At 42.8% G+C, this 10,259-nt stretch overlaps 1 protein-coding gene across 5 annotated transcripts in view; it reads left to right on the top strand.

Annotated features, from left to right (window-relative positions):
* The first annotated feature begins 434 nt into the window (after positions 1–434).
* HACE1 (HECT domain and ankyrin repeat containing E3 ubiquitin protein ligase 1) overlaps positions 435–10,259 on the top strand; it is a 90,458-nt gene continuing 80,633 nt past the window's right edge. For all 5 annotated transcript variants that reach the window (XM_054721821.1, XM_054721819.1, XM_008139982.2 and 2 more), the window contains exons 1-4: positions 435–938; positions 2,884–2,938; positions 3,961–4,050; positions 4,696–4,800. In XM_054721821.1, the coding sequence (XP_054577796.1) occupies positions 863–938; positions 2,884–2,938; positions 3,961–4,050; positions 4,696–4,800 (326 nt within the window). In that variant the 5' untranslated portion in view covers positions 435–862. The remainder of the gene's footprint in view (positions 939–2,883; positions 2,939–3,960; positions 4,051–4,695; positions 4,801–10,259) is intronic.

Below are 10,259 nucleotides of genomic sequence, written 5' to 3'. Positions count from 1 at the left end.
CCAGTGTCCTGTGCACACCAAGCCTAAAGTTTGTGGGCAGGGGCAGGAGTCCCCAATAGCCTCCAAGGTGGGCTTCACTCCCCATCCTGCTCATTGTTCGCCACAGGAGCAGAAGATGCTAGAAGAATGTTACAGAATGCTACTGTAGATTGTCATTTATAAATTCTGCAACATGATGTCTCAGAAATTGCTCTGCTCCAAGGTTTATGAAGCTGCAGTAATACTATATTCTGCTTTTGCATTTGTTTGACATTATTATTCTTTAGATTTGACATACGAAAATTGTATAATATTTCAACAGTTTATGTATCTGAAAAACAAAGGTACCAAAACCGAGATGATGGTTTCTATTTTAAACAGGAAAGTGATAGAATTGAAGGCCAAGGAAGCGGCTCGCGTACAACTTTGGAGAACCAGAGCAGTGGGCGCGGTGACACCCCGAAAGTCTCTCCAGGAAGTTGGGGCACGCCCAGGCATGGCATTGCTTTCCGCACACACCGCCCGGGTTTCTGCGGGGCCTGAGTGAGGAGTCAGCCGCGCACCCAGCGTGGCTCCGCCCGAGTCGCCCGGCTCGCCGGGCTCGGAACTACGGTTCCCAGAAGGCCGTGCGAGTCGAGGAGGGAAGGGCCGAGGCGGCCGGAAGAGCACTAGAGGCGACGGTGCTGGGTGTGTTCCCACGGTGGTCTGTCCGGCTACGCCCGCGATCCGGACGGAGAACGCGGCCCCGAGCAGTCCTCTCAGTCCCGGGCGCTGGCCGGGGCCAGCCGGCGCCTCCGCCCGCAGGACGGGTCGGGGCGGGATGTAGGGCGCCGGGCACGGAGGCCGCCGGAGCGGCTGGAGGAGCGCGGAGGGCGCCCCGAGGATGGAGAGAGCGATGGAGCAACTCAACCGCCTGACTCGCTCGCTCCGCCGAGCTCGCACCGTGGAGCTGCCAGACGGTGAGCGGGGCCGCGCGGCCGGGAGCTGGGGGCGCCCGGGGCGGGGGCGGATCCCTCGGGGGATGTCTGCCTGGAGAGGTCGTTGGGAAACTCACCGAAAGCTGACCAAATGCCCACGTTTACTTTCCTGAGCTGGGAGGGGCCGGACTGGGACCCCCCCGAGCACCCGGCGCCCGCCGCGCCCGCCGGGGCAGGTGGGGTTTGCGGGAAGTGCTGGGCTGTGCGGGTCCTACGGGTGGAAGAAGCAGAAGAGACAGGAGTCTCTCCCGGCGGAGGGCGGGACCCAGGCCCCAGAAACATTCCAGTTGTGGGGCATCTCACTGTCGCTGCTTGCCGGGGAGGGAGAGATGCTCCCCCGATAGTATTGTTTACTTTAGGCTGCTGAGGGCGGTTCAGCAGTCTTCACTTTTTGAAAGCGTAGAGCCCTATTGTATTTTGACAACAGATAAATAAGGTGGCACATGTCAAACTTGTACTCTTAAAATACTCTGTGTACTAGTAGACATATTTACACTTTTCTTTAATATGCCTTTCCGTTATCATTCTGTATCTATTCATCACACATAGGTGGGGGCTGGGAGCTTCTACAAAGAAACAAGGCGTGATCCCAGCAGTTTAGGAATTTTAGAGAGAGTGGAAGGGGGAGGGGGAGAGAGAGAGAGAGAGAGAGAGAGAGAGAGAGAGAGAAACATGGATGTGAGAGAGACACATCCCGCGTGCAGCCCGACCGGGGCAAGGGATCTAGCCCGTAAACCAGGTACGTGCCCTTGACCAGAATCGAACCCTGGACCCTTCATTCTGTGGACTGACGCTCTATCCACTGAGCAAAACTGGCTAGGATGGTCTTAACGTTTTAAGGGCTAAATGGGAGTTGTCAGAGTTACTTCTTTGTAAATAACTGGCTGAAACTTACATAAGTATAATATGGCATCAGTGATGTTTTCTTTTGGATCATGTTTGTGTGAATTTATTTCTATAAAAGATATAAATGAAGATGTGAATAATTAAAAGTAATAAGTAAAAATAAGATTTTAATAGTTTCATAAAAGCTTCTACTAAAATATTTCCTTTAGTTATAATATTGTCAAGAAGCAAGCATGTATGTTTAATGTTTTTAAAATTATTTAGCATATATAGCTTTAATATCTGTATATACTTACTAGAGGCCTGGTGCATGAAAATTCGTGCACAGGAGTAGGGGGGTTGGGGAGGACCCTCATCCTGGCCTGCACCCTCTCACAGTCCGGGATCCCTCGGGGGATGTCTGCCTGATTAGGCCCATTCCTGGGGCCTAAGCCAGCAGTTAGGCATCCCTCTTGCAGTCCATTATCCCTTGCTCCTTACTCCAGGCTCGCTGCTCCTTAGCACTGCCTGGGAGGGTGGGAGAGGCTCCTGCCACTGTGCTGCACTCACCCTGCTTCTGGCTGAGTGGCGCTCCCCCTGTGGGAGCACACTGATCACCAGGGGGCAGCTCCTGCATTGAGCATCTGTCCCTGGTGGTCAGTGCGTGTCATAGCGACCGGTCATTCTGCTGTCTGGTCGATTTGCATATTACCCTTTTATTATATAGGATAAGTTTCCCCAAAGTACATGTAAGTATGATAAAACATGAAGTCATAAACACCTCTTTGGAACTAAAAGAAATTTTAGTTGTTAAAGCTATAGAAATTGTTAGGGCTCTAATTTTTCCCTCAGATCTAGAAGCTGAGCAGTTTTGTGGTGATGTAGAGGGGAGTCATCAAGTAGAGAGAATAAGAAGTTATGCATTGCAAATTTTGCAATACCTGTGGTATTCTGCACTATCCTTAACGTTTTACCTCTTCTCCTCACTTTTTATGTGGAGTTAAGAAAATTTTAAGATAGTTTTAGGTATTACCCTTTGGATAAAGCCTGAGATAAATGAATTCTTTTCTGTTTTTGTTTTGTTTTGTTTTGTTTTACTTAGATAATGAAACTGCTGTTTATACATTAATGCCAATGGTTATGGCTGATCAACACAGGTGAGTTCCTATTTTACAAATTTATACTTTTTGAGAAGTACAAATTTATCTAAATGTGTATACACACATGCACACGTGCATACACACACACACACACACAGTTTGTTCATAGATGTTGTCCTGGGGCAAGTTATTTAACCTCTTATAATTTTCTGTCTGTGAATTAAGGAAAAAGATTTTCTGAGATCCTATGGTAAGAGATTTTCTAAATGAATAGTCAGATATTAAATCAGGTATTTGGTTGGTCATATAAGATACAGTTATCTGACTGTGGGATGAGGTGTTTACACTTGCAGCAGACAACTCTGCTATGGTTAGCCATTGGGTAATTTGGTGTAATGAGAAGAAAGTGAAGAGAAACTATATTTTGATATAATTAAAATATTTTTTTTTGTCTTTGATTTTTCTTATTTGGACAAAATTAATATAGATGGGCTCAGGTTTCTGCAAGGGGAGCAGCAAGCCCTACTCTCTTTGTTTCTCAATATTCTAGGGGAGCCCGGCTGGTGTCTCTCAGTGGTTCAGTGTTGACCTCTGAACCAGGAGGTCATGGTTAGATTTGGTCATGCCCTGTCCAGATTGTGGACTCCATCCCCAGTAGGAGGCATGCAGGAGGCAGCTGTTAGATGATTCTCATCATTGATGTTTCTATCTCTTTCTTCCTCTCCTTTCCTCTCTGAAATCAATAAAAACATATAGATATATATATTTTAAAATGAAGTACTGTTTCTTAAAAAAATTTATAAGAGGAGCTGAGGACTACTTGGATATCCTCAGAGCAGATTACACAGAGTGCTGAAGAAGAAACATTCAGCAATAGTTTATGTCAAAACAGTTGGTTTTTGGATGATACTTTGCTGGATGCCATGCTACACTTAGAAAACAGTGTCCATTTTTTGGTTTATTTGGGATAGTATATTATAATATATTGATAAGAGTAACTAAAGAGCTATTAACTCTAGATCTTTGTTTTTAAAAACTCTTTTAAAATGTACCAACTCTTTTGATATTCTTTTGTGTAGATCTGTTTCCGAACTACTATCAAATTCAAAGTTTGATGTTAATTATGCATTTGGACGTGTGAAAAGAAGCTTGCTTCACATTGCAGCTAAGTAAGATTAAAGCTATTTTGAATTGAACTCTGGTCTAGAGTAATGATCAGTAGTAGTAGGATTTGAATCAGTCTTGGCCCAGGGTAGTTATGGAGAGAAGTGAGAACAGACATCTGAATGGTTCTTTATAGGTTAAGGGCTACGCTTACATTCTTTACCTAAATATATTGTTAACCTCGGGATTTGACTCAAGTCTCACATCTACTGTCTTAGCTTGTTCTAGATCAGAGCAGAGTATGTTAGGCACTGGGTTGTCTTTTTTAGAAATATTTAGACTCTCATTCATTGAAATTTTTCTTTTACCCAACCAATATGAGATTTTATATGCTAACTATAGATGGTCATTGGCCTTAATCAGGGGTGGGCAAAAATAGGTATTCAATTGTGAGTACATGAAACAGAGTTTATTTTTATGCTATTATTTATTAGTTATAGTATTATTTTCCATAGGAACAACTATAAACCTACTTTTGCCCCATCCTATATTTTAAAGTAGAGGATATTTATTATTTCTGACAGAAGTTATCTTTTAGGTTAATATGAACCTCAAAAATAACGTGTTTAATAAATCTTTTTGTTCTTTAATTGCTATATCAACTTGGCTGTTTGTTGAATGTATCTGATCTATTTTTAATATTGTTTTAGTTGTGGATCTGTGGAATGCTTGGTTCTGCTGTTAAAGAAAGGAGCAAATCCTAACTATCAAGATATTTCAGGCTGTACACCACTTCATTTGGCAGCTAGAAATGGGTAAATATTTCATTTTCTTAAGTAGATTAAGTTATGTTGTTATTATTCAAGGCACTCTACATTGATTTGATTCCCCTCCCCCCCCCCTAGTATTGGTCTTGGGAAGAGGGTCTTGGTTCATTATATGCAATTGATAAATAATTATCATATTTAATAATTTATGAAATTGTTTACTGACATTTTTCTTCTTGAAAATATATTTGTTGAAGTTAATTTTTACTTGGTTTATAGTGACATTTTAATTTCTTAAAGGAAAAATTTTTGCCTTTTTTGTTTTGGTGTCCTTTTTCCTGCTAATCTTTTGTCACAATTTATTCTATGGTGTATTTTCCAAATTGCTTATTTAGTTAATTTTATTTATGGAATTAAATACAGAGTAACTATTATTATTAGTATTTTTATTCATTGACTTTAGAGCGAGGGAGGAAGGGAGCGAGAGACAGAGACAGAGAGAGAGAAACATCGATTTTTTGTCCCACTTATTTATGCATCTAATGGTTGTTTCTTGTGTGTACCCTGCCTATAGATCGAACCTGCATCTTTGGCGTATCCAGTTGATGTTCTAACCAACTGAGCTACCTGGCCAGGGCCAGAGTAAATATTATTATATCCAGTTTATGCATAGTAACTATTTGAGAATGAGCTGTACTAGATAGAATAAGCTTTCTTTTTTATTATATTTTTAAGGATGAAAGTTTTTTTTGTTTCTTCAAAAAATATTTATTTTAGAGAGAGAGGAAGGGAGAGGAAGAGAGAGAAAAACATTGATGTAAGAGCCGCACATCCACCGTTGCCTCCTGCACGGGACCAGTGAGTGCATGGGGCCACGCCCAACCAACTGAGCACACTGGTCAGGGCACGGAGTAAGCTTTCTTGATTACTCCTTTCTGTGCCAAAACTGCTTTTCATTTTAGTTACAACAAAATGTTTTCTCAATAAATAATGTGCTTGCTAGCCCTCTTTTAAAAATTTTAATAAAATCAGCATTTTTCCATTATGAAAGTATTATTTCCAAAATGTGAATATAATTTTTGCCTTTTCCTGGTAACTCTGGTCATCATTATGAACATCATTATGTTATTCTGTACTGTTTTTAAATCCTGCTATACTTTTTATGGGTTTCTCTTCTTTTCTGTAAAAAATTTTAGATGTCACATCTCTGTCTGCATCTACCACTATTTTTTACTTCTTAAAATTCTGTTGGACTGAGAAACCAGACAAAAATGATTAGAATTATGTTCAAAATTAAAATAAGTAGTTTTTGATTGTGAGTTTGAGGACCTTATAAACATTTTTCTAATGCTATCAAACTTTTTTATGAAAGTATATTTCCATGTGTCTCTTCTTTTGATTACTCTTAAAAATATTTTTGTTTTCTGTTTTGAACTGGGATTTTAGGTAGGGATATGGGGCTAAAATTGTCTACTGCATCAGTCTGAGACAAATTTTTGTATACAAGGATTAAAGTGAAACCCAAAGAACAAGAACTTCAGTGTTGTCTAGGTTGGACTGGAAAAGGCATATAGTCCTTTGACCCTATCTGGTCTTCCCCATTTCCTGATTTGGCATATGAACTAGTTTAGGTAACAGCTTATTGTTTTTGTAATACTTGGCCACATTAGGTATGTTGTAGGAGGTCACAACCAAAATCATAGAGTAAATTATTTATTTACTTGCTGAATTAATCTCAGGTTTAGATACCTTATCCCTAGTTCTGGTAGGATAATAACAAAGCTCTTTGAAAAAGTTACATATAGAAAAATATCTCAGTACTCTGTCTCAACAACTGTAAATGAAAGGACAGATTGGTGCACAGCAGGGCCAAAATTATCGTAGGAAGACTTAGTCATTTAGGAGACTGTTACTTCCCCCACCTCATCTTTGTTGAAGTATAATTGACAAATACAATAATAAAATATTTAAAGTATACACTGTAATGATTTGATATATCTATACATTGTGAAAGGATTCCTCCCATCTAGTTAATTAATACATTCATTCACCATTATCTCACAACTCATATATTTATCTTTCTTTCTTTTTTGCGGAGGGGTGAGAACATTTAAGTTGGAGACCATTACATTTTTAAAAAATATATGTTTTTATTGATTTCAGAGAGGAAGGGAGATGGAGAGAGAAAAACATCTAGATGAGAGAGAATCATTGATCAGCTGCCTCCTGCACGCCTCCTACTGGGTGGGGGGAGCAGCCTGAGGTCCCCTAGCCCAGCACCAGGATGGGAAGCGCACCTTGAGGTCCCCCGTCAAGCCCTGCTGGGTGGGGGGCGTGGCCTCAGGTCCCCTGGCCTGGTACTGGGGTGGGGGGTGCAGCCTGAGGTCCCCCGCCTGATGCAAGGGTGGGGGGCATGACCTGAGGTCCCCTGTCAAGCCCTGCCGGATGGTGGCCCCAGCCTGAGGTCCCCTGGCCTGGCGCTGGAGTGGGGGGAGCAGCCTGAGGTCCCCTAGCCCAGCACCAGGATGGGAAGTGCACCTTGAGGTCCCCTGTCAAGCCCTGCTGGGTGGGGGGCGTGGCCTCAGGTCCCCTGGCCTGGCACTGGGGTGGGGGGTGCAGCCTGAGGTCCCCCGCCTGATGCAAGGGCGGGGGGCACGACCTGAGGTCCCCTGTTAAGCCCTGCTGGGTGGGGGGGCACGACCTGAGGTCCCCTGTTAAGCCCTGCCAGGTGGGGGACGTCACCTGAGGTCCCCTGTCAAGCACCATGGGGGCGGGGAAAGGCGTAGCCTCAGGTCCCTGCTGATTGCTCGTTAAGGCTCCTTATGGGAACTTGGCCTCAGCTGTGGGTGCAGCCATCTTTGTGACGGAGTGATGGTCAATTAGCATATTCCCTCTTTATTAGATAGGATTGTTCAGCCAATAAAATTTGTAGCTGTTGACTTGTAAGATTAATAATAATCTATAAAGTTAATTGAGAATGCCTAGCTATGCTTAGTACTGAGTTGATTAAAGAAATATGATATAATCCATGGCATGAAGAAATTTATGATCTAATTGAGTAGTGATATATACACATGTATATTATATATACTAAATACTCTGTATGCCATATACTATATATGTGAAGACTGTACTCATATATTAATACTATCTATAATAATAAAAGGGTAATATGCTAATTAGACCAGATATCTTCCAGATGTCCTTTTGGACAAAGCCATGGTAGCGAGGGCTGAGGTAGAGGCGGTTAGGGGCGATCAGGCAGGCAGGGGAGGGCAGATAGGGGGCGATCAGGCCAGCAGGCAGAGGTGGTTAGGGCCGATCAGGCAGGCAGGCAGGCAGGTGAGCAGTTAGGAGCCAGTGGATCCGGATTGCGAGAGGGCTCCCAGATTGGAGAGGGTTCAGGCCGGGCTGAGGGAACCCCCCCCCCACCACCCGTGCATGAATTTCGTGCACCGGGCCTCTAGTATATACATAATATAGTATACATAATATAGTACACATACACTGTTATGTATTTTTATGCATATAATTATTTATTCAAGTAGATAATAAACTTTTATGCCATGGACTATATCATATCTCCTTAATCAAAGCATATATACACTGAGTAGCCAGATTATTATGATCTCGGAACACATAATATAATCTGGCCACTCAGTGTATATCCTATATAATAAAAGGCTAATATGCAAATTGTCCCCTTGACCAGGAGTTTGACCAGCAGGCAGGCCGGCCAACCTGCCCATGTCCCCTCCCTCTGGCCAGGCTGGCTGGACCCCACCCATGCACGAATTCATGCACCGGGCCTCTAATATATATATACTGAATGGCCAGATTATTATGCATTCAGAGATCATAATAATCTGGCCACTCAGTGTATATATAAAATGGATATTATATACACACATATATGTATATCACTTTATTTCCAAAGCATGAATTTTCATTTTATTATTTAATGAAGGGGACATTGAGATGAATACTGAATAGTGAGTGAATAGTAATGGATCAGTGTAAGATGAATCATTGTGAGCAAAATAAAATGGGTAGGCAGTTCAAAAGGGGCAAAGGACTTGAATAGGCATTTCTCCAAAGATACACAAATGGCCACTAAGCACATGAAAAGGTACTGTCACTAATCATTAGGGAAATGCAAAACAAAACTATAATGAGTTATCGTCACACTCAGTATGACTATCAAGAAAAACAACAAAACAAAACAGAAAGTAACAAGTCTTGATGAGGATGTGGAGAAATTGGAACTTTGTCCACTGTTGGTGGGAATGTAAAATGGTACAGGTGCTCTGAACATTTTGGTGGTTCCTCAAAAAATTAAAAATAGAAATACCATATAATCCAATATTCCCACTTCTGGATATATACCCAATAACATTGAAAGCAGGGTCTTGAAGAAATATTTCTATACCCATGTTCATAGCCGTTCATAATAGCTAAAACGAAAACAATCTAAATATGTATCCATTGACAGATGAACGGGTAAGCAAAATGTGGTATATACATATTTTGAAATACTATTCAGTCTTAAAAAGAAAGGAAATTCTGATATATGCTAAAACGTGGATAAATCTTGTGGACACTATGCTAAGTGAAATTAGGCCAGTCACAAAAAGACAAGCAACTGATTCCACTTTTATGAGGTACTTAAATAAGCCCAAATTTTAGAGACAGAAAGTAGCATGGTGGTTGCGAGGGGCTAAGGGGAGAGGAGATGGGGAGTTATTGTTTAATGGATTTCAGTTTTGCAAGATGAAAGAGTTCTCAAGATGGAGGATGGTGATGGTTGCACAATATGAATGTGCAACCCTTAATACCACTGAACTGTATACTTAAAAATTGTTAATTTGCTATGTTTTATGTTATGTGTGTTTTACTACAGTAAAAATTAAAGAAAATGAAGTAAGTAGTGGGATGCATATACATGTATTTTATTAATTTTGTGCTTATCTAATAAAAGAGTAATATGCAAATTGACCATCACTACAAGACACAAGATGGCTGCCCCCATGTGGACACAAGATGGCCGCCACAAGATGGTCTGCAGGAGAGGGCAGTTGTGGGTAGTTAGGGGTGACCAGGCCAGCAGAGAAGGGCAGTTGAGGCAGACCAGGCCAGAAAGGGAGGGCAGTTGGGGGGGATCAGGCCTGCAGGGGAGGACAGTTGGGGGGGGACCAGGCCTGCAGGGTAGGGCAGTTATGGGGAATCAGACCTGCAGAGGAGGGCAGTTAGGGGAGACCAGGCCAGCAGAGGAGGGAAGTTGGGGGGGACCAGGCCTGCAGGGCAGGACAGTTGGGGGGGACCAAGGCCTACAGTGGAGGGCAGCTGGGGGGGACCAGGCCAGCAGGGGAGGGCAGTTGGGGGGGACCAGGCCTACAGGGGAGGGCAGTTGTGGGGAACCAGACCTGCAGGGGAGGGCAGTTGCGGGGGGAGACCAGGCCTCCAGGGGAGGATAGTTGTGGGGGACCAGGCCTGCAGGGGAGGACTGT

The sequence above is a fragment of the Eptesicus fuscus genome, chromosome 10, assembly GCF_027574615.1.
Source record: "Eptesicus fuscus isolate TK198812 chromosome 10, DD_ASM_mEF_20220401, whole genome shotgun sequence".
NCBI classification, from domain to species: Eukaryota; Metazoa; Chordata; class Mammalia; order Chiroptera; family Vespertilionidae; genus Eptesicus; species Eptesicus fuscus.
The sequence above is the reverse complement of the archived record's forward strand: the minus strand, read 5'-3'. Positions and strand labels throughout refer to the sequence as shown.